The sequence below is a fragment of the Lonchura striata genome, chromosome 11, assembly GCF_050655825.1.
Source record: "Lonchura striata isolate lonStrDom1 chromosome 11, ASM5065582v1, whole genome shotgun sequence".
In the NCBI taxonomy this organism is placed as follows: domain Eukaryota; kingdom Metazoa; phylum Chordata; class Aves; order Passeriformes; family Estrildidae; genus Lonchura; species Lonchura striata.
The window spans coordinates 10444821-10466739 of NC_140713.1; the positions used below are offsets into that span (position 1 = coordinate 10444821).

At 39.8% G+C, this 21919-nt stretch overlaps 1 protein-coding gene across 38 annotated transcripts in view; it reads right to left on the minus strand.

The window, feature by feature from the left end:
* Positions 1-21919, minus strand: part of ZNF536 (zinc finger protein 536) — a 361403-nt gene that overhangs the window by 44505 nt on the left and 294979 nt on the right. Inside the window, exon 9 of one of the 38 annotated variants that reach the window (XM_085589500.1) lies at positions 15485-15525. The exons of the other annotated variants lie outside the window; for them this stretch is intronic. Within the exon in view, the coding sequence (XP_085445626.1) occupies positions 15512-15525 (14 nt within the window). The 3' untranslated portion in view covers positions 15485-15511. The remainder of the gene's footprint in view (positions 1-15484; positions 15526-21919) is intronic. 38 annotated transcript variants of the gene reach the window in all.

The window sequence follows — 21919 nt, forward strand, 5'->3', positions numbered from 1 at the left end:
CAACCAAACAGATACATTTTTAAAATCTCCCCATCTGCTGGAGACTGCAGTTCACAATTCTTTTCAGCTGACATAATCCAGATTGATTCGTTCAGCAGATAAAATTCAGGCCACTTCTGCCCTTTATAGGAGCAACATAATACCAGTCTTTATTCAGTAACAATGTAACATAATGGGATCGGAATGTGCAAAATGACTGTTCTTAAATTACTGTGACACACAAGGGTCCAACACAAGCTGTGGTTTAATGTAAAAAATCATTAGGCACAGATTACTAAAGTGGTTCTGCATTAACAAGGTCAAACCGAGATGGTTTATGATATTTTTCACAAAGGAAAAAAAAAAAAAAGAAAAAAAAAAGTTTGCTAATATCTAGATTATGAATGTATTTTTAAGAGGGGAAAAGTCTGCAGGTTTTGAAGGTTTTTTTCCCATGAAAGAAGCGCTGTTTATTCAATAATGAGTGCAACAGTTAAGGATTCTATAAAGACCTTTTCCACAGAGCCAAGTTAATCTATTACACACTGAAGCGCACACACAAAAAATCTAAATATCAAAAGGTTGTCAGGAGAGTTGCCAGAAACGAATATTTTTGTGCACTGCTATATCAAACAAATTTTGAAGACAGTAGGATTATTATTAACCCATTTCAGCACTTTCCTTTTGATGTAGCCAGACACCACTAGAAGGAATTTAGCAAAGTTCCACACCGCTGCAGGGGTTTTGCATCTTTGTAAATCATCAATACTTAACAATACATCTCTCATAAGCTCACCCATCAAACTGTCTGCACAAAAACAGCCAAAGTGAAGAGACACAGTAAATTCTGTACTTAACAGACAAGTCCTTGCACCTTGAGATTCTGATGACCATCTAAGATCATTTAATACATTAATTTTCTTTGTACAGCTATTTCTTCCTACCTGATACAATCAGAATTTTAATAAGTGTTACTTAAGAAAAGCACGGTATCTCACATATTAAAATAAACGAATAAATAAACTACTATTTCCCAACCTATCAATAACTGCTGGCGTTTTCCTCTTGCCTTTGATTTGGAGGCTAATGCTGAATAAAACCCAGCATTGCAGACAGGAGCTCAGCTTGCTTGTGCAAGGCAGCCAGTTTTGGCCCTTAATGGAAGTTAACCAAAAGCATCGTGGCTCAGCTCTGGGAGGAAAGGTGGTGTTTAAAAGAAATGAATAAACCATTTCTACTCTGGCTTGTATGTGGGGCTCCAGACCAGGTGCCCCTTGTGGGAACAGGAGGGTTAAATTCCCCACATTCCACTATCCTATTTTGACCTTGTAAACAATGAAAGTAGAGTTTTGCTGCCCCTTACTACTGTGCTAGACTGCTAGAACAGGGCAGCCCCGTTCTAGCCTCTGAAACCAGAGGCTTCCATTTAAGCTCCAACTCATTTGTGCAGTGTACAAAGCAACATCTGCATTTTAAACATGTGTCCATGGAAAAGGAGTGTCCCATTTGCATGACACATCCTCTGCAGACACCTACAGAAACAGCCAGAAGCTCAGCTAGAGGAGGACACCTGGCAGGCTCTAAGGATATCTGGGAAGGAATGGATCGATGTAGAAATTCAGTGTGAACATGTCTGGATTCTCCATAAAGGTGGGCAGTGGTCACACCCTGACCCTGCTAAGGACAGCCTTCCACTGGCACAGCACCAGGTGTCCACAGTGCTACAATAAAATCAAAAAGTGCTCCTATGAAACACTTTCATTTGAATTCCCACATTTAGCATCATTTTCCAACAAAAGACCAAAATGTTTTCCAGTCAACTCCATCCAAAGCAGTGTGAAAAGTGAATTTGTTAACGCTCATAGCCAGACCATAAAATAAGTCTTCTGAATAAGAAATATATTTAAATTACACATGTTCTGCTAAAGTGAACTTCATAATCACAAAAGATTGTAGTTTTAAAAAGTAATGAAAACTAACTGCATCCCTCCAACAGTCTTGGAAACTCATTACAGTCAAATATTTACATATTCTAGTGAACTTAGGATGTCAATTTTGACTACACAAATCCAATAACTGAAACATATGGCCTTGAATCCTGCAATCAATATAAACCTTTTAGAGCCCAAGCTTCAAAAAGTTATATCAAATATATATTCAATGAGAAGAAGGTTAATTGACTAATTGATTACTCAGTTACAATTAAGTGCTCTTCAGATATCTTTGGGAAATACCAAGATATAATAGTGATAGATATTTATTTGTTTATCAGCTCCCTGATTTATAGCGATCATTTATTTTTTATTTCCTAAGTCAATTTTTACATTTATGTATTTTAACAACATAGTCCCCCGTGAAAATCAATATACATGTTTTTTTCACCATGGTACTATCAAAAGTTACCCTAGAAATCCATATCTACCAATTCAGCCAATTTCAGTGCAGATTTCAGCCTGATAAACACCTTGCTAAAATATTCAGACTGTCTCCAGATGGCAGTTATGGAGAGGGAACATGAAACATTTGTAGCAATAAAGTTTAACCAATACTAACCGTGCTGATAAACTCTGAATTTAACAACAGCTAAGAGGAAAGATGGCCCTTGGAAAAAAAAAAATGGGCAGAGTGCGCTGTTTGCATGTTTTAACAAAGTGCTATTTCTTATCAAAGTACAAACACATTAATAAAATGTCCCACCCCTACAGCAACAGCCAAGAGGATCTTTGGGATCTCTGGGGCATTTTAAAGTTGACTAAATGATAAATCAGATAGAATCAGGCCTTCAGAGCTGCCTGCACAGAATACTGTTAACTCTTTACTAGTATTAACATTATTTAAAATTCATTCAGCAATAGCACCGATGTTCTCAGTAAGGAGGAGAACATTGTTGTGTCACACACTGTGCAAATACACATTATTTGTAGATTCATACTAACACATACAAGAGGCCCATCATCTCATCACCTGGGGACTGATGAGCTAAATAAGGCTGGGTAAGATTCATTAAAATATGTTACATTCCTCTGGAGATGGTCAGATAAATTACAAAAACCTGAGTGCTAGATGCTCTTTCTGCATTCACCTCCAAACATTAGGTTAGCTACCACAAATAAAAAAGTGTTTTGTGGTAGCTAAAAAAAACTCCTATCTTTGAGAGTAAAACTCTGGATTAACTTCAAAATTTGATGGCAATTCTATACATGGTGTATAATAAAGAAAGACACTACATTGCTGAGGCAGTATTTCTGATATTTTTGATTGGTTCCTCAGATTACAGCATGCAGTTATAAGGATGAAGAAAATAATTTCACACTCTCACTGAATATTAAAATCGTGTTTTGGTGACTGTCCTTTAATTACAAAGGTCCAGAAAAGGATGTGTTTTAAGAGAGATAACTTGAGTTAGTCACAAGGAAGACTGAAAAAGAAAAATTCACCCTTTCTTTATCTTAGTGTAAGTACCTGCCACACCTAACCCTCAATATGCTCAAAAACTTGTATGAGTTATCTTTCCCAGGAAAATGGGCTTACAATTAGACCAGTGCAAGCTTCAAGTACCTCCACTGGATTCTCCCTTCCCTTTCCTCTGCCTAACAGCAGTAGTGCCTGATATAGCACAGGATGTGCCTGGCCCCCAGAGCACTAAAATCTCATAAACTATGTTCTTTGACTTTAAATTCACACTTCTGGGCTCAAATTCATCCCTAAAGGATTAGAAATCTTCCACCCTACTACAGTCCAAGCGAGGCAGAGTTAGATCCTCCAAGGCCTGTGAAGGATCGTGGATTTTCACTGCTATGGCTGAGAACAGAACATGGCCTTACAAGGATATTATTTTTTATCACGAGCTTTCAAAACACACCAGGGACACCAGGCGTAGAACAAACCCTCTTTACACACTGCACTTGATCGCACGTCAGGGGTGATGTGCGCTTTGTGCTGGGCCTCCTAGCGAGATGACAGGCGCTGCTGTCCGGTGACAAAGCCACGAGACAGCGAGGTGTCACAGGCAGGGAGTGCAGATGTGTCACTGCCCTGCCACCCGGATGGCAGTGACATCCTTTGAATCCCAAGAGACAGCATCGGGGGCGTGCTGGGTGTACGCTCAGTGCTAGTGACAACGACTCCGTGTACACCCGTCGTGGGGCAACACCAAGCTCTAAAGACAGCACATTTCAGATTTCAGACGTGAGATAATGCTGACAGATGAAGGATTGCTGTGAACCATAGGCTTCAATAAAGGAAGCCAATATTCTATATTTATGTCCAAGGCTTCAAATTTATCAAAAAATTCTGTGTTTTTTTTTTTTTTTTAAATATTCCATATTCACATCCTACACTACGGAGAGAATTATTCAGAAAGACACATCATTAAAATTCTTTACAAAGGAATTTATCATATAAAATAAGAACATTTTATATTAATTAGTCCTGATTTGAAAGGCCATAAATTAGCTTTCTTTTGAGTATGACCAAAGATAACATTATAAGCTAAGTCCTGGGGGACATCACAACACTAACATTATCTACCTCATTTCTGAAGCAGGTCACATACTTTCATGGCTAATTTTACTTAAATACCCTCCAATATTTTCCAGACTTTTTGGAAGTTTATAGAATGTTTCAAAAAATCAGCACCAATTTAAAAAATAAAAAAAAAAATCACAAAAAAAGCAGAGAGACAAACTCCCTGCATTTTACAGGTCGTGGCACATTCATCACCACACCGATGTTATTCATAGTCACTGGTCTCACGTAAGTAGGTCATTGGACCTACTTGCCCTTTTCAGTGATCCTGAAATATGGTGGCATACTTGAAAAGCCATACAGAAATGCGGGGCTCTCCTGATAAATCATCCCAGGATCAGCTACTGGCTCTTGCATTCAGATTCAGGGAAGTGACAGCTGAGTCCTATTAGCAGAGGTGGGGAACAGGGAGCAGGGGTCGAGGGGGCAATTAGCTCCTGCTGTCCCTTGAAAGGGATTCTCCCTTTGCTGGCAGCATAAGGAAAGGTTGAGGTGGAGACAAACCCTTAAGCAAATGCCTGGAAACAGCAGCACCCTTTTGTGAGAAGAGTGTTTGGTCTGGAGAGAAAGACAAAGCAGGAGGATGGGGGAGGCTGGGAGCTCACCCAGGAAGGCAGTTAACACTGACTTTGTGCAAAGGTGTGGAAATCCCTCCTTCTCCTTCCTCCTCTCCAAGTCAAAGGGGAGAGGGGGGGAAAAAAAATAAAAAAAAGAGAAAGGAAGAAAATAAGAAGACTTATGCTACACTGCTCCCTTCCAGGAGCCACAGACCCTGCACCTGCTGTGTCAACCACACCATCAGCAGGTGGGAAAGCCTTGAGGCTGCGTACTCTTAACTTCAGTGCTCTTTCTCCAAACCACCATGCAGAGAAATAGTTGTCTGGGTATAACTGGTACCAGCTACCTGGGCACCACTGATTTAGGGACAGGAGCATAGTTATTGTTAGCTAAAATCTCAGCCTATATGATCTCATCATACCCCGCTCTTAACTACTTAGAGCCCTCTCACCTCTGATGTAATCTCTTGCCCAATACCTAATAAAACAGAAAAGACTAGTTTAACTTTGTATGGGGGTGGGAAATAATGAAGGATTCTTTCTTCGGAAAAAAAAATTCAGTGTCTCAAGATAGCAACAAAAAGTCGACCATTAGGCATCCAAAATTAAAAAAAAAAAAATACTTAAGCTATCAAAACCTTTTCAACTGCATGAATTGTGTATGTTAAGAGGCCTGGAAACTGCTTCATATGCTTCACCTCCTGCTGAGAAGTTTTTATGCTGACAGAACTGAAGATAGGTTTTCTAGCTCATAATATCACAAGAAAAATGCTATAATAAACTAAGACATCTCTGATCATATGCTAAAGGTGCACATGTAATGTGCTCATGATAAATCTATTTAGCATTAGAGACAAGTTTAAAATACAATTGACTTGTTTCATGTTCCAAAAAATTATCTGTTTGTTGAACTAATTGATATATGCCCTGAATTTTAGGGGATGTAGTTTAGCAGTTCCAAAGTAAAGTGAAACTTGTCTGAAAACACAGATTTCATTTGATTTTGAACACATGTAAACACATATAATATGTACAACTGCTACTCATACCTGCAGCATCAGCTCAGGTTAGGAATTTTGTAATGCATACTTGGCCTTAACATGTTGAAACTCATCAACAGGTTTTTTTATGAATCTGGATATTGCATCCTCAGGTCAAGGGCACAAAGTGAAAAATTCCATCCCTGGTTAACTAAATCACATGTTTCTCTGCAGAAAACAGCTAATTGAAACTGAGGGTAACATCCAGCACATAGCACAAGTTCAAAAGTAGCCTTTCCCTTATGGATCTCCCTCCCTGTGCTTTGCACTCTGGAGCAGAAAGGCCTGGGTGTTTGTCTAAACCTTTGTCTTCAGATCTTCTCCTGACTCCTTAAATACAGAATTTTATCCTATGCACAGTTGTATTCTACTGAGTGCAAGGGAAAATCTTTCACAAACTGATTTTAATTTTTTTCATACTTTCCAAAGACAAGTAAATTTTTTATTTCCAGTGTCAAATAAATTAACTCTTGTAACTCTGCCTGGTCAAACCCAAACCTTAAAAAATAATCAAGTTTACTAATTTGTATGGATTAAAAATGCCTAAATTACCAAAAATGGATACAACACTCGAATTTCAAAACTGAAAAAATTTTATAAGAAAATTGTCCACCACAAAACTATTTAATATTTTAAATCTTACAAAGCTAAGCGCAAATATGAAAATGAAGAGCCAGTATCGTTCCAGCTCTATTGCATCTTCTGCATACTTTATACTTTTCATTGTATCATTAGTTATATGACATTTTGCTACTGCTAAATACAACTGGACTCATTTTTCAATGCACGCCAGCATTTCATAATGACAAATAAAGACATTTTAATTTAAAAGTAGGGAGAACAGAATGTCCTACAAGTATTCCACTCAACAGAGGGACTCTGAAATAATTCCTCTCTCTCGTTCAGAATGACAGGGTATAACGGATTCATTCCACACTTAGTATCTTGCAGGTTATCCCTCACTCCCTGAAAATAACATTTCTAAATTCACTTCTCTTAATGCATGAAAATGACCCCTGTCCTGCACAAAACCTGCAGTAAGAAGAAAGCAGGACAGTGGGACTGCAGAGATTTAACCTTTGAGTGCCCTGGAAGTGCATGGAGTTGTTGTGAAGCACCTCCATGGCACCACGTCGTACGATTTTTTGGGGTCAGGGAGAGGCAAAATAGGAAAAAAAAGTCCCCAGAGTCTGTCAGTGGGTCTCAGCTTTACCAAGGCAGCCTGAGCCCTGCTGCAGATCCCCTGTGTGTCCTCTCCTGTGGTCCCCATGCAGGCTCCTGTCACCTGGGGCTGTTGTGGCACAGCCCTTGTCCCTCAGCGAGGCACAGAGCAGTGACAAACCCGCAGCGCCCACCCCACGTGTCAGCAAGGGCAAAGACATCAGGCAGACAAGGGGAGATTCAGGGGAAAACAGTTTACATTTTTAAGTGAGTTCTTGATTAGGTTGTGCTCTTTTGGCCAAAGAATTGCTTTTCTTATTCTATTTGTACAGCACCATTCAGCTGGAGGCCAAAATTCTGTTACTTGATGTTACCAGCTAGTGTTGGTAAACAAAAATGTTATATTTTCAAGTTTGAATGCACATGTTCCCCCTCTTCCTGCTGCTGCACACTGCTCCTCAAGGAAGGGAAGGAGGAAGGTGGCCATCCTTCTGACTTCCCTCAGTGCTGTGTTTCTAGGGGGGCTTGTTCCACCTTGTGTTAGCACCAAATGCTGTAACTCAGAGGCAAAGGCAGGCAGGGACTCAGAGTTAGGCTTGAGTCCATCTCTCCTGTGAAAGCACCATGCAGAGAAAGAGAAGTGAAAGGTTTTAGGGCTGCCAACTGCAAAGTTCAGAGGCTTCTCTTACCCTGAACAAGACAAGAAACCTGGAAAAGTCCACAAAGTCCCAAGCCAGGTTTAACAAGCGTTGGTCAGCTTCAGCAGAGAGTTTAGGTTGTGGCAGGACCCACTATATGTCTAGTCTAAATCCAAGAAAATCAGAAAATGAGGGGATGAGGGGAAATTAAAGGTTAGCTCTGAGTATCAGGCAAGGCATGTATTTTTTTTTAATGTAGCCTTAATGAGTTTTGCCATCCTATATCTACTGACATTTTAATAACTGCTAAACCCCTGAAAGTCTCCAGAGGAGGTGCACTGATACTATGATGAGCATAAAATAAATGCATAGACAGACAGACAGATATTAATAATTTCTTTTTACTGATATATGCATGTATATTTGTATAATAATATAAAGCTTTCAGGGTATTTTACCCCTATTCAGCACAACAACATTTACTTCTATCAGTCTAATCATAAATACAATTATTCTTGAGTACTCTATTACAAAAACCAATAAACTAGGCCTCAATAGAGATTCTGAAATTACTTAACTTTTCTTTAGAAAAATATTAAAACAGTATTATCACATCAATGAGAAGAAAAGACAGGAAGATAATAAAGTTATGTTAAACCTCCCTGTATTTACTCATGTGTGAAACAGTTATGTCTGGTCACATAATTGCAATGGTTCTGAGAAATATTTCATATTTTATAATGAACATTAAAAGAGTTTGTGGATCATTACTTTATATGAGTTCCAAAGTTATTACATAAAACCCAACAGGAATGGTTATAAATTATTTGATCCTCTAGTCTGGCCTTGGTAAACATAACGTGAAGGCTGAACTATCTCAGCAGACAAGATTCACGATAACGGGTAAAGTGCCACTACCGACAAAAAAAATAAGAAAAAATACCTGGGTATTTGTAAACAAGACTCTTAACTTTTTTCTGTGTTGTTTCAAATAAATAATTTTCTACAATAAGCTTCAGCCATTAAAAGATATGAAGAAAAGCTTTTTCTAGAACAAAAGAAAACTTGCTCACAGGCATGGACTATCATCTACCAGTTTGACATTATCATAACCATGGCCCTAATGTCATGGCAGATTCTTGAACTTACAGCTCAGTACGTATTTAAGACATTATACTTAGCCATGAAATAATATCACAGGTAATGATTTGATTTCTCAAAGAATCCTGAAGAGCAAGTCATTAAATGTGAAAAATAACAAAAAAATTACATACTTTAAACAATTATGAAGAATTTTTGTCTTCAAACTCCAATGAGCAGCAACATTTTAATTAATGATTGATCATTTAATTAATGAGTGATCATTTGCTCCAGAGATAAATGTAATACTAAATGAATTCTGGTCTATTTTGCCCTTTCAGCTCATCTTAGTCTCTAACTCCTGTTCTTTGTGTCAAAGTACTTTGTGGATGTTTTTGTTTTGTTCTGGAAATGTCTTCTAGGAATATTAATATGGAGAATTATACAGTTATGCATGCACAACATTTAATAAGACTGGAAAGCATGTTTAGATATTCTGGTCAATTTACAACATATCTTTAATGCAAATCATGTCTGAGGCTCAAATCCTGCAAATTTCTGCTCAGCGCGCTGCGTTTCCACGTGCAAGAAGACCCTTTCCTTGAAGGAATTACTTGGGAAGACCTTTTGGCTCAGTAGGGAGCAGCCTGGGCTGGGGGATGAGGTCTGACCTGGCTCCCTGCCCTGCTGTGGTTTCCATGCCAGGGCTGCTGGGCACTAGCACAGAGCAAACCCCTGAGCTGGACACAGCACCCTGCCTGCAGGACACAGGCAGGCCTCACTGGCCACCTCCAACTTCCAAATTCCAGGAGTGGCACTGAAACACTAAACCACACTGTCAGAGGCACTTAGCATCTGCAGACTTTCATCACAAAACACTTAGGCTTGAAAATTTCCTGCCTTGTGACTCCTCTGGTTGTATGATGCCAGGAGTGCCCTGGCCCCGCTGGTAGAGCTGCCAGGGTGGGCCATGGTCACACCTGGCAGCATCTGTCCACAGAGAGTTAGGGGTTATTTAAAGGTTTGATATTGCCTCCTGTGTGACAACTGCCCCTTTGGGAAAGCACGTGTTGAGCCACCCAAAACCATTCTGTGCTTTAAACAGCTTACAGTTATCACTGACCGCTTTTTATTAGGGCTTCTAATTCTCTGTTACCTTGTTCAGTTCCTGCATGATGGTTACTCACTGCCACAACTTTCTCAGGCTGAAACTCTGCCCTCACCTTTGCCTCATTGTTTCTTTTTCTGCACTTGAAGTCACTAGCTGTTTCCATTCATCAAAGTATGCAATTTGTTAAATAACTTCCTTTTAACTTTTTTGCTTTTCAGCAAATTTCAAGGATGAGTGAGCCCCTGTAACCTCACATGAAAATTCTTACTATTTGCCTAGAGTCTCTGAATTTTTCAAGTCATATTTTGACTTCTAACAGCATCTCTTTGGATTAAAAATAGACAACCTGTGGTATCAACACTGAAGAATTTTACAGAAGACTCGACCCCATCTGTGCCATAAACACAACTTTGGGTGAGCTGATGGGGACAGGCGTAGCTTGAGAGAAGGAGGCAGCAAAACTTTTCAGGGTTAACGTGGGGAAGGCAGCAGCCTGTTTGAAGTACTTTGCTTTTTGGAGGAAATCTGTTCGTCTCCGTTTTCTCTGTGACCAACATCTCCAAGCCATCTGTGCCGCATCCTCTAGGTGGTGCTGATACTGCACAGCTCCCGCTTCCCACACAATGAAAACATTAATTTGCTATGAGATAATTTTTGACGTAAATGTAAAATGGTGCCCATTCGAACTCAGTAATGAAGCATGGTGCATTTCTACAGCTCCTAATTTGACTAGTTAAATGACTCCATTACGTGTCTAACAGACAGAAGCAAATAATTTCTGGTCAGTTGACGCTCACTTATCCGTATCATTTTACCCTGAAAATAAAGTCTCTAATCTACAGTTTCTTTGTCTTAGTTTTTTAAAATATTATTAAAGCAAACATACTTAAATAAGAGAGATTAAACCAACACAAACTAACAATTAAGGCTACAATACAGAAATCAAGTTTATATAATGTGGGAGGATGGATTTTTAAAAAATTTAAATTAAATAATAAATTAAATGACTGCTTATCTCTGTTACTTCCAGTATGAGATTTGACAACATTGCTATTTAGGAAAAGGAAAATATCTATCTTTCTTTCTCAAATTTTAAAGAGCACTTTAAATGCAGCCTGCAAGTCTGCCTATAAAACTTCCCTGCACAACTTTGAGAATGTTTGGAAAGACTCTTTACAGTACAGAGCAATAAAATAAAAATGTTGCCTTAATAAATATCAGGTGATGAATAATTTTGCCCCGAGGAAAAAAATGGTTAATGCTGAATCTTAATGTTCCTCATCTAAACGCTTTTTTCTTCCTGCTAAAAACAAGTTTAGAATTAAAGCATATCACTTTACACATATTGCATGCATATTAGCGAGACACAGCTGCTTATGCCCTACTCTTAAGAGCCATATGATTAAGTTATGGGATATCAGATAATCCAAAGTCCCTTTCTATTGGCCACCTTTTGCAGACAAAGGCTTTTTAGTTTTAAGTCCATTTAATGACAGAATGTCCAATTCTATAAATGTGTGAGTAATTCCAGTGGAACACCTGTGGCTCTCTCTGCTAGAATATAGAAGGAAATACATAAAATGTCATTACAGTAACATTCAGTGTCTGACTTTAGCAAAAAAATATTCACAATCAAGGCTGCCACTCCATCCCTGATGTATTCCATCATGCTCGGGTTTCCATGGTCTCAGAGAAGTGAGTGTGAGCTTACATACCATATGTGGTACCAGCCTTCCTCACAGTGGGGTGAGCTAAGGACAGAGCAGCAGTTTTCTGCTTGAAATCACGGGTCCTGTGGGCTCATTTCCACCGTGGTTTGTGGGGACAGAGGCATGTGAGTCTCAGCATTAATGCCAAGGGAAAAGCAAAAGTGTTTGTACTACTGCTAAGAACCAACCCCTTCTACCCCCAAATCCTATACTTACCCTTGTTTTCATAGATTTTTTTTTCTTTACCCAAAGATTTAAACACTATTTGAGCAAGTTTTGTGTGACTACAAGTTTCCTAGTGACAGGGAAGAAGGACAAGCAGATTTTGGTGCATCTGGTGAAACATCCAGAAAACCTGAGTTTTCTACTAATGTTGTTTTTGCAGTCATGACAGTGGAAATGTTATGACCCAAATCTAACCATGGAGAGTTACATTAAAATTAATGGACTACTTCATAGTAGCCATTCTTCAAACAGAAGCAGCATTCAAGGAGTTGGACTTGAATTTACAACTAAAATATAAAGCTCAATATCGATGTTCAATTTCAGCAGGGTTAATTTTGAGAGCCTGCTGGAAGTGTCAGTGAATCGCAGGCTCACTGCTGCTCTCGAGGAAGGCAATGGCAAAACTCCCAGCTGACTTCAATGAGAGGAGGAGCAGACCCTGAATGGAATAAAGGAGCGGAGGAAACAACTCCATACGGAAATGGCAAGTATTCAAAGATGAGTTCATATCAGCAGAAAATACACATGCGGCCTGACAAAAATACATGAAGGGTCAGAGAAGCGATGTCTGTCTTGGGAAATCCAAAATAGCAAAGCAGAAGATCTCAGACTGAAGAGGAAGGATGGTCTGGGCACAGCACAATGGCTTGAGCACATCAGGCAGGATTGCTGGGTTTATCAAGGGTGGGATGCACGTGGGCAGGATGGCATGAGACCACCCTGCACTGCACACGCACAACCACCCACGAGGGCACCCGCCACCAAGCTGCAAACACCAACACATGGGGCAGCTCCCAAGGACAAGAAAGATTAATAAATCCAAAAGTAGAAGCTGTAAAAATGCACTTCTTCAAGCAGCTAAATTCTGAAAGAATGCTGCAGATGGAATGGCAGCCAGAGTCTGGAAGGAAGAGGCAGAAGCAAGGGGACACTTTAGCAAATATCTGTGGAACATCTTCAGAAGCAGGGGAGGTAGCTGTGGACGGGAGGACTAATGTGACACCTATATATAACAGCAGCTCTAGGGAAGGTGAAGGAAATTAAACACCAGTCAGCCTGATTTCAGCAGTGGGAAAGATATTGGAAACACTAATCAGGGACAAAATAGGGAAAGTTATGATTTAATTAAAGATATTCAGCATGGATTCACAAAAGGGAGACCATACGTAACAAAACTAATAGAATATTTTGAAAAAAATAACACCCCATGGGGGGGGGAAAAAAAAACCAAAAAACTCAAAAAGAATCAAAGGAATCCATGACCATGATTTACGTGGGCTCTCTGAAAGGTAGTGCCACATGATCCCTTAACAGGCTACAACGCCGTAAGTTCTGACGAGAGGCTGAGCTAAATAATGCATCACGACCCGGACAGCATGGGAGGGCACAATGCTCTGCATGCTAACAGCAAGAGCAGAGTGTGCAAGGGGAGAGCTGGCCTGCCCCAAAGATCACTACAGAGCCTTCAGCTTCTGTTTCAACAGCATGCAGAAATGGGATGAAATTTATTCAGATTAGGAAATGGAGGAGAAGCCGCAGACAATTTGAATGAAGGCACAATATATAAATAAAAAAAAATCCAGCCTGCCTTTTAGTGAGCAGGGAAAGTGATGGGGTATGATTCAATACAGAAAAAATGTCAAGTGACATAGTGGTAAGAACAAAAGGCAGGCAACACTCTGCTCTTCTTAGTGGAGGCAGAAAGGGCAGAAGCAGGGTGAAAAATGAGAAATTAAACTCAAAATCTTAAGCCTGGAACCTAATGTCAGCATGAAAATAAGCAGAAGTATTTCTGGAATTTCCAAACTGACTAACTGTGCAAAATCATTCCTGTACTGCTTAATAGGACAACAAGGAAATATTTTCTGTACCATACCCTAACTTTGGCTGCCTTTATCACAGGGCCTATACAGAGTATCCAAAAAGCCAAATGACAAAATTACCCCAATTAGTTAGAATCCAAACCTATTCCTTAGAAGCCCAGGTAGGGATAACAACACTGCTGAAGTAGCCTCAAGTTACAGCCTCATCTAATAACAATCAGACACGAGCTGAAGCCAAGGAAAAGCAGGCACTAATGGAATTTAAGTGGAATTTCTTTACACAGAGATGATAGTCAATGTCACACACAACCCAGGGCAGCATTAGCAACCTGTGGAAAAATATTACACCATGACTCACTCAGAACAAAAGCCAAAGAGTGCAATTACATTCCTGACTTTTCATCCTTCAGTACTTTAAAAATATGAGAGCTGCTATTCAAATGAAATATTATAAAATAAAGACTGTTAATTTGTATCATGGGCCAGGAAAAAAAATATAAGCCGGCTCAAATCTGCAAAGTTTCCATGTACATAACATGTGAAAGCAGGTAACTGAGAGGTGCCAGAGGATGCACAAAGAAGCACCCCCCAGGTGAGCTGCTGAGAAGCCCCAGTGCCCAGCAGCCTCTGCAGCCCAGCCTCATGCCCAGCTCACTTCAGCTACTTTGGTGGGGAGGTTCATGGTTCCCCAAGCAAAAAAATATATCCCAAAAAAGGGCCATAAGGGAATGCTCTTGGTGATGTTTCTGCCTTAAAAACCCATCATGGAGTTACTAGAAATGGGAGGCCAGAAATTCTGTTGCTCCAACTACCACGGAAACTAATGGGATTTACACGTAGCAATACAGCCACAGTGCAAGTGACAGACTGGTATCCACAGTTGTCTGTAACTCATAGGACAGCCCTTATTGCCCATCTCATAATGCATGTTTATTCTTGAGTGTTTTCAGGGCTACACCTTCAGGGTATAGCCTTAAAAACAGTGATTTGTAGTGGAAGTCCCAAGAGATGTGACACTGTCACCCTCGGCAAGCACAGTGTGATAAATACTGGAAATACACAGATCACAGGACTAAGAGGGGGATCAATAGCAAGGAAAGGGAGGGTGAAGGAGGAGAGTTCACCACACTCAAGCAGCAGGACAAGGGCTCTGTGTTACAGGTGCCATGTCCTGGCTGCCCCACATCTGCCCTTCCCTCCCTTGCTTCTTGGAAAGTCACATCTGCTCCTAGCAGGAGACACACATTATTTCCTTCCCATTCTGCCCCTCAACATCACCACCATCCCATTTCGTGCTGGGATATGAGGTAGATTCAGATTCTCTTGCAGGGTGGAGAGGAAAGGTGGGGATCCCACTGCCTGCCAGCACACTCCTCTACGGGATACCCAAAACACAGGAGGGGGTGGTTTGGGCAATGCATGGCATGAGGATATTTTGCTCGGAGCAAAGCAAACATCTCTGTCCACACTCCCACCACCCATCCAGAAAAAGGACAGCATGAAGTTACAGCTATGGAAACTCATACAAACAGCACTGAACTTTAATTCACAACCAAGCCAAGCGCAGAGCCCCTTAATTACAACCAGACCCATGAATGTGAGGTGTCTAGAATGAAAACAAAGGGTTAAAATACCTGTCTGGATTTTTTCTTGAAAATCAGTCATTGAGAATCATCTGTCAGTAAGACAAAATTAATTACTACATGTAAAATTGAAAAAAAAAAAGGCAACATAAATTTAAATATTACATAATATTACAAAAATGTTCATAAAATCCTATTGTTAATGATGCATATTCACCTTTCTAATACTCAAACTAACCAAGATTATTATACTCAATTTGCAATAATCAAAAAAGAGAGGAAAAGAAAGCACTTTTTTTTTTTTTTAATTTCTTTGTCTGACTTTAGAAGCTTTGGAAAAAGCCTCAAATTACAGTAACTTGCAAAATTCAGTCATATTTTTGAATACTGTTCGAGGGCTGGTGCTGAAGAAATTACTGAAGTCTAAATGTTAGACATTTTATGCTTAACAAAGCTAGTAAATAGAAGCCTTAACTACTTCATTCACTTGAAGGCAATTATTGCACTTCTCTTGCAAGTATTTTACTAATTTATGCATAGTTAGTCTTACTTAGGCATTAAATCAATTACTGGTAATATATTAAATATGTTCTTAAGTTTAACATGCAAATACAATTCTGCACTGGAGTTTTAAGGCCTTTTTTGGAGACATTTGTACATGTTTACATTAAAAGGGCTTTAAAAATTTGGCAGCAAATAGATGCACAAGTTTCTTACAGCAGAGGCACAAACCTCCCACACACCCCAGGCCAGCACCCAGATGCTGCAGGACTGAAAGTCAAGAATCAGGAGAAACACCTTCAACCTCCAAAAAAAGGTTTAAAAATATATATCCTAGCCAGCATATTATATGGAGTGCTGCCTCCAGCTGGGATAATTATTAAATTAATAATTGTAAAAAAGGCACTCTACAGTCCTTGAGACATTAAGCCTGAACACCAAAAACTAACAGGATGATAAGGAGTAAGTTCATTAGAAGCTGGCTACATTCACCCCATAAGACATTTCTGGGTGCCTCGAGTGAGGGGCTGAACAGCCTTTTTATTGTGGTTCCAAAGAAGGGGCTTTGGCACTGTGCAGTGCAAGTCCAGAGGGTATATGCACCTCACGAATAACAGAGCTTCTGTTGGTAGAGACACAGATATAAAAATCATAATAAAAAAAATTTAAAAAATTAAAAATTCCCGAATTCAGCAAAAAGCTTAAAAAAAAATAATTGAAGTGTACAGAACCATTAATACTCCCCTGCACCCAGAGAACATCTCCCAGCTGACTGGCAGACTGCTGCTGGTGATGTCCCTGGACAAAACCAGGTACCACCAGCTCAAAGAGCGAGGCATGGCACAGCATCTGCTGGGACAAACACACAGCATAAAGATATGCCCTGAGGGGGAAATACTTCTAGCTTCCTTCCATAAAACTTCCATGAAAAAAACCAAAAAACCAAAAAAATCTTGAATAAGAGCTGCTAAGGCTTTAGAGTCAAAGAAGTGGTGTGTTAACAGTGCAGAAACTCGGAGGTGCTCACACAGCAGGGCGCTTTTGAGGAAGCTGCTCGTCCCCACCTGGACCAGCACCAAGAAAATCACTAGTTCCTTCTTGGACCCTGTTTCCTCAATCAAGAATGCTGAGACTACAAATTGCTATTAAGAATTGGAAGGAAAAAGTGTCTTTTTGTTGAAGACATGAAGGGGAAGGGGGGGGAATAGTAAAGCAGCAGAAAATGGGGATTGGTTGCCAAACTGGAAAAATCAATTATTCTACTGAACAACAGTAGTTACAAATATAGCTGCCTCTACTCCCTCCTCCTCCTCCTCCATTGAACAAATTGTTAAAAGAACCAACAATCTGTTGAACGACAACCCCCGGTATGGTGTCATCGTTTCAAAAGTGAACACAGAAAAGGTCTTGTTAAAAATGAGACACAAAGCTCCAGACACAATTTTGGATTTGCCCTGGGTGAATCCCTGTACTCGTTTTGTTGAGTTTAAAGCAGCCATTCTGAACCGGGTGTTTGATCATATCAATGCAAATAAATGCTTGAAAAGCACCCAAAGCAGCCCAGATCATGACGATAGTGTTTGGACTCATTCCATCTAAAAGCAAATTCCCACAGTCACTTAGCCCCCCATGTAAGATCATCTTCACTTGGTTGTTTGGGTTTTTTTAAAAACATATAACTGTATTGTCTTTGGTCCAATTATTGCACTTTTAAATGCAAAATGAGGCTTCAAAACCAGCTGATAAATGCTTCTCTTCATGCAGGATGAATAAAAACCTGGTGGTGACACATCAGCTTGGCAGCATTGTAGAGCAAGGTCCTGCGGGTTTCTTTGAAAAAACCACACCAGCATTAGAGGCGGACAAAGGAAAATAGTGGGAATTTGTCTTCTGTGCCACATTGTTGATTAGGGTAGTGCTGAATGAAATGGGAGGTGTCAGGAAGGCAAGGCTGAGGTTTGGCTCAGGCAGGGTGGGTGCTGAGAGCGGGGCTGGGCACCCACAGGCACCTGCAGCATCCTCATTTCTTTAAAGATGTTTTGCCTCTTTACTGTAAAAATAGTAGTCTGGTAAAGGTAAGGGATGTAGCACTGAGAGATGAGTATTTCCAAGGTAAACCAGAAAAGTGATGTGCCATGCCAGAAGACCATGGCCAGCACACCATTACAGCAGCTCCTGGTTTGGCCATCTCACTCCAAGTGATGATTTTTTAACATTTCCAGCCCATGGCAGGTGGGTTTGCATATCTGTTAATAAAACAGGATCTCATGGCAAGCTTCAAAGCCACCTTTACACTTGTACTCTCAGGCACTTACTACAAGGAATGCACTCATGCCAATATACTTCATTTGCCAGGCTGATAAAATAAATAATGCTGGACACCGTTTTTGCTTTCTTTTCTTTGTCAGATGACTACATTAAAAAACCACGCTACAAATCTAAGAATCTTAATAGCTGTTGTGCATTCGGCAGATGGTACCATCTAGACCCAGCTAATTTGAGGCCAAGCAGTCTAAATTCCAATTTCAAATAAGGAATAAAATTTAATAGTGAAATAGTGGGGTGAAAACAATGATGAGAGAATTGAGGGGATCATCCATTTCCTTTGCTTGGAAAATAAAGGGTAGTTAACTATTCTTGATGGCAGGGGGTTTGACCAATGTGCCAACAAAAAACTGAACTTTATTCCCCATCTATTCTGTAAAAGTGCCAGTTCAGGAGTCATGTGTGATTTATAAAGGGGCAAAGGGATACAAGACAGGCTTAATTCTACCTTTGCTCTACAAGAATATCTTTAAAACAGCAAACTGGAAATTAAAGCAGTTTCCAAAATATTTACCCTAAGAAAATATGCCATAGCTGAACTGTTCATAGAAACTGCTATTTTCTGTTCATACTTTTAAAGCTATTTTTTTAATTCTTTCTAATGAGGAGAGCTACTTTTCAGGGAGGAAAGCACAGCAAAACTGAAAAGAAAGAGAATGATTCCCAAGTACAAAGTGCAATGAAAGGCTGTATATGCTTTTCATGTAAGCATACATTATGCCTTCCATATTGTTAAAATTTGCTCATCACTGAACTACTCTACATGTAACTAAATTACAAATGGCTCAATGATAACAAAACATAGCAAATTAAGACAGAATCAGGTCAGACTTCTGTTTGAATTATCTGAGTCTCTAACCTGGCACAGTGTTTGGCCACAGTCAAAAATACATTAAAAACATACAAGTATATTTATAGACATAGACATATATATGTCTGTGAGTGTAGAAAAATGCATTAGGAAAAAAAAAAAAAAAAGACAAAATGCACAGGAGCCAAAATCTATGTGCCAAGGGGATGAGGGGGGTAAACAGGACACATTTAGACCAAGACTCCTTAATTTTGGGTATAATCAGAATATGCCCCCCCCAGAACAACCCTCCCAAAAGCAACAAAACAAAACCTAAACACACTGAGATGCTAGACAAAGCATTTGCATCTTTGGATACCTGATTTGATCCTGTCATCAAGGAGGTAGACACCATCTCAGATATTCAGAGACTGTGTGAAATTATAGACAGAAATCACAGTAAAAAATGCTAAAGGCAGTGATCAGACTAAAAGGTTCATTGCAAGGAGAAGGTAGTAATACTGCACATTAATGAAAGCCTGGACCTATCACCTGCTGTAATAATTATCATGCTAATATGGGGGGTTGCCTCGGTTTGTGGTTTTTGGCATCCCATTACTACCAGAAACTGCAAATTCAAACACTCTATGTGTAACATAAATGAAAATATTCTCACCTTAATGCTGTGCAGAAGAAATAAATTATGTTTGGTTTTCTTTTTTTTTTTTTTTCATTTTCACTTTTAAATTTCCTTTGACTGGATGAACCTCAGGCTATGGAAATACAGGCAGGCATTGTAGCTGCACAGATACCAGCATACAAATCTCTTCTGTACAGGAAACACATCAACACTAATCCATTTTCTGTACGAAATGTAAAACTTCACATGTTCTGCTCAAGCTCATTACTGACTAGTATCTTAAGCTTGTCAAGTGTTCTAAAGGAGCTTTCCAAGAGAAGTTTGTAGTTAAGCATATGGTAAGCTCGTCCAGTCCATATGACTGGTTGAGCATCGACCACTACTGTTGATACAGTTTCCCTCAATATTGTGACAGTATTTGTCAATGAAAATTAAATTGCTGTCAAACTTTTCCCACTAAACTTACAGCACAGCACTCAGAGAGAGCCAGCTTCATGACTCAAGCCAATAAGGCCTCTTCTGAACGCTCCTCTTTTTTTACCCATTTGTGGAAAATTCCCTCTGGATTTATTTCTGACTTTTGCAATAACCTATAAAGGCTTTCCAGTGCATTCTGTGGAAAAATTCAGTGAAGCCATATTCAATGCATTTATTGTTTTTCTTTTAGTCTGTGAAAATCACACACAGCAATATCGGGGTGATCTGTAAGGGTGGGTGCTTACAGACTGTAGAACATGTGACAACACTGTGCCAAACTTAGGGATCACACATGGATGCAATGTGTCCTGCTCATGTGCAAAAATATCTGCCTGAAATTAATATTTTGAGGGTCAGGGAATAGTGACATAATGAGAAAAGCCTGAAAAAACCTAAACCAAGCAGGCTCAAAAAAAAAAAAACAATCACAATTTTATTATTATATCTTTGAAATTATTCTAAGGAGTTGGTGAAGTATTGCATGTTTTAAACAAACATGCTGCAGATTTGTTCTTCACCTTTTAACATTGTTTTCAAATGCTGAAAAACAATCCCCAAAAATAAAATACTTTTTAACTTCCTAAACAATTATGTCAATAAAGGCTGCTTCTTAATAAATTTTAAACTTTAAAAAAAAAAGTGGCATTATAACTATTTCTATGGGGGATTTTAAATATCACATTAAAAAAAGGTGTAATAGAAGATGCCAACAGTGAATAAGTAGGCTGGGAAGAAAAAAAATATTGATGTGTATACCAAGAACACAAGAATGGCATTAATTGCAGTAGGTATTGAAAGAGAGTTGCTGCTTTTAGTTGGTGTTTTACCATCTCCCTTCTACACATGAATCTGGTCTCAGCTACAGGAAAACACTTCTGAGATTGATTTCTATAATCATTCTGGAATTGTACTTCTTTGCTACCATTCTCCTGACTTTCTCATTAGCTGACACAATTGACACAGTGCTTCAGGACCAGCAAACCAAAGCTACGTGATAAAACATGCACCACCAAATTTTAGAAACTACTCCTGCTGCTGGTGTGCCTGTGGTGGGGAGCAAGTCCCAGTTTGGGCTGGGCAGACCCCACTGAGGACATCCCAAGGCAAGTCTCACACCTGGCACAGGTGATTTTCAGAGGCCAGGGAAAGCTAAAATGCTGACCTCCCCTGGGAGGCTCCCTGGGTCTGCTGGAGGTCCTGGGAGGGCTGGGGGTGCCTGGGAGGGCTGGTCTGCAAGATGCTGTCATGGGAATAGAGGCTCTCCAAGCCCAGCACCAGGGGAGGCAGCTGCAAGCCCAGGGACCACCTCACTCTGGGACTTTTGTCTGCAACTTATCTGCGTTATTAAAACAGTCCTACTCAAACAGATGGGCACTCTTTCCATCCAAACACAGGAGACAGCAAATACCCAACGTCTCCACGTCCTTCCACAGCCAGGTGCTTCAGTTTCATTTTTCTACTCTAACAGATCGAGCACACATGAAAATTTTGATGCGGTAGAAAATCATAAGTCACGATGTTTTTCTCTTTTCTAATCTGGGGATGCAGAAATACAAATCAGCAGCAGAGAGGCTTTTCTTCTTTAGGGATCCTTTTGTAAGGGACAGAGGATAGTGCTCAAGGTCATTGGCTTTTCTGGTTTTGACGAAATTATTTGTCCGCTCTTAAATTCAATGGGCAATTTCAGTAGCAGCCACTTCCAAAAGCCTAAATTTGGCAGTTTGTAATACTTAGTCAGTCTGTTGGGAAGGCA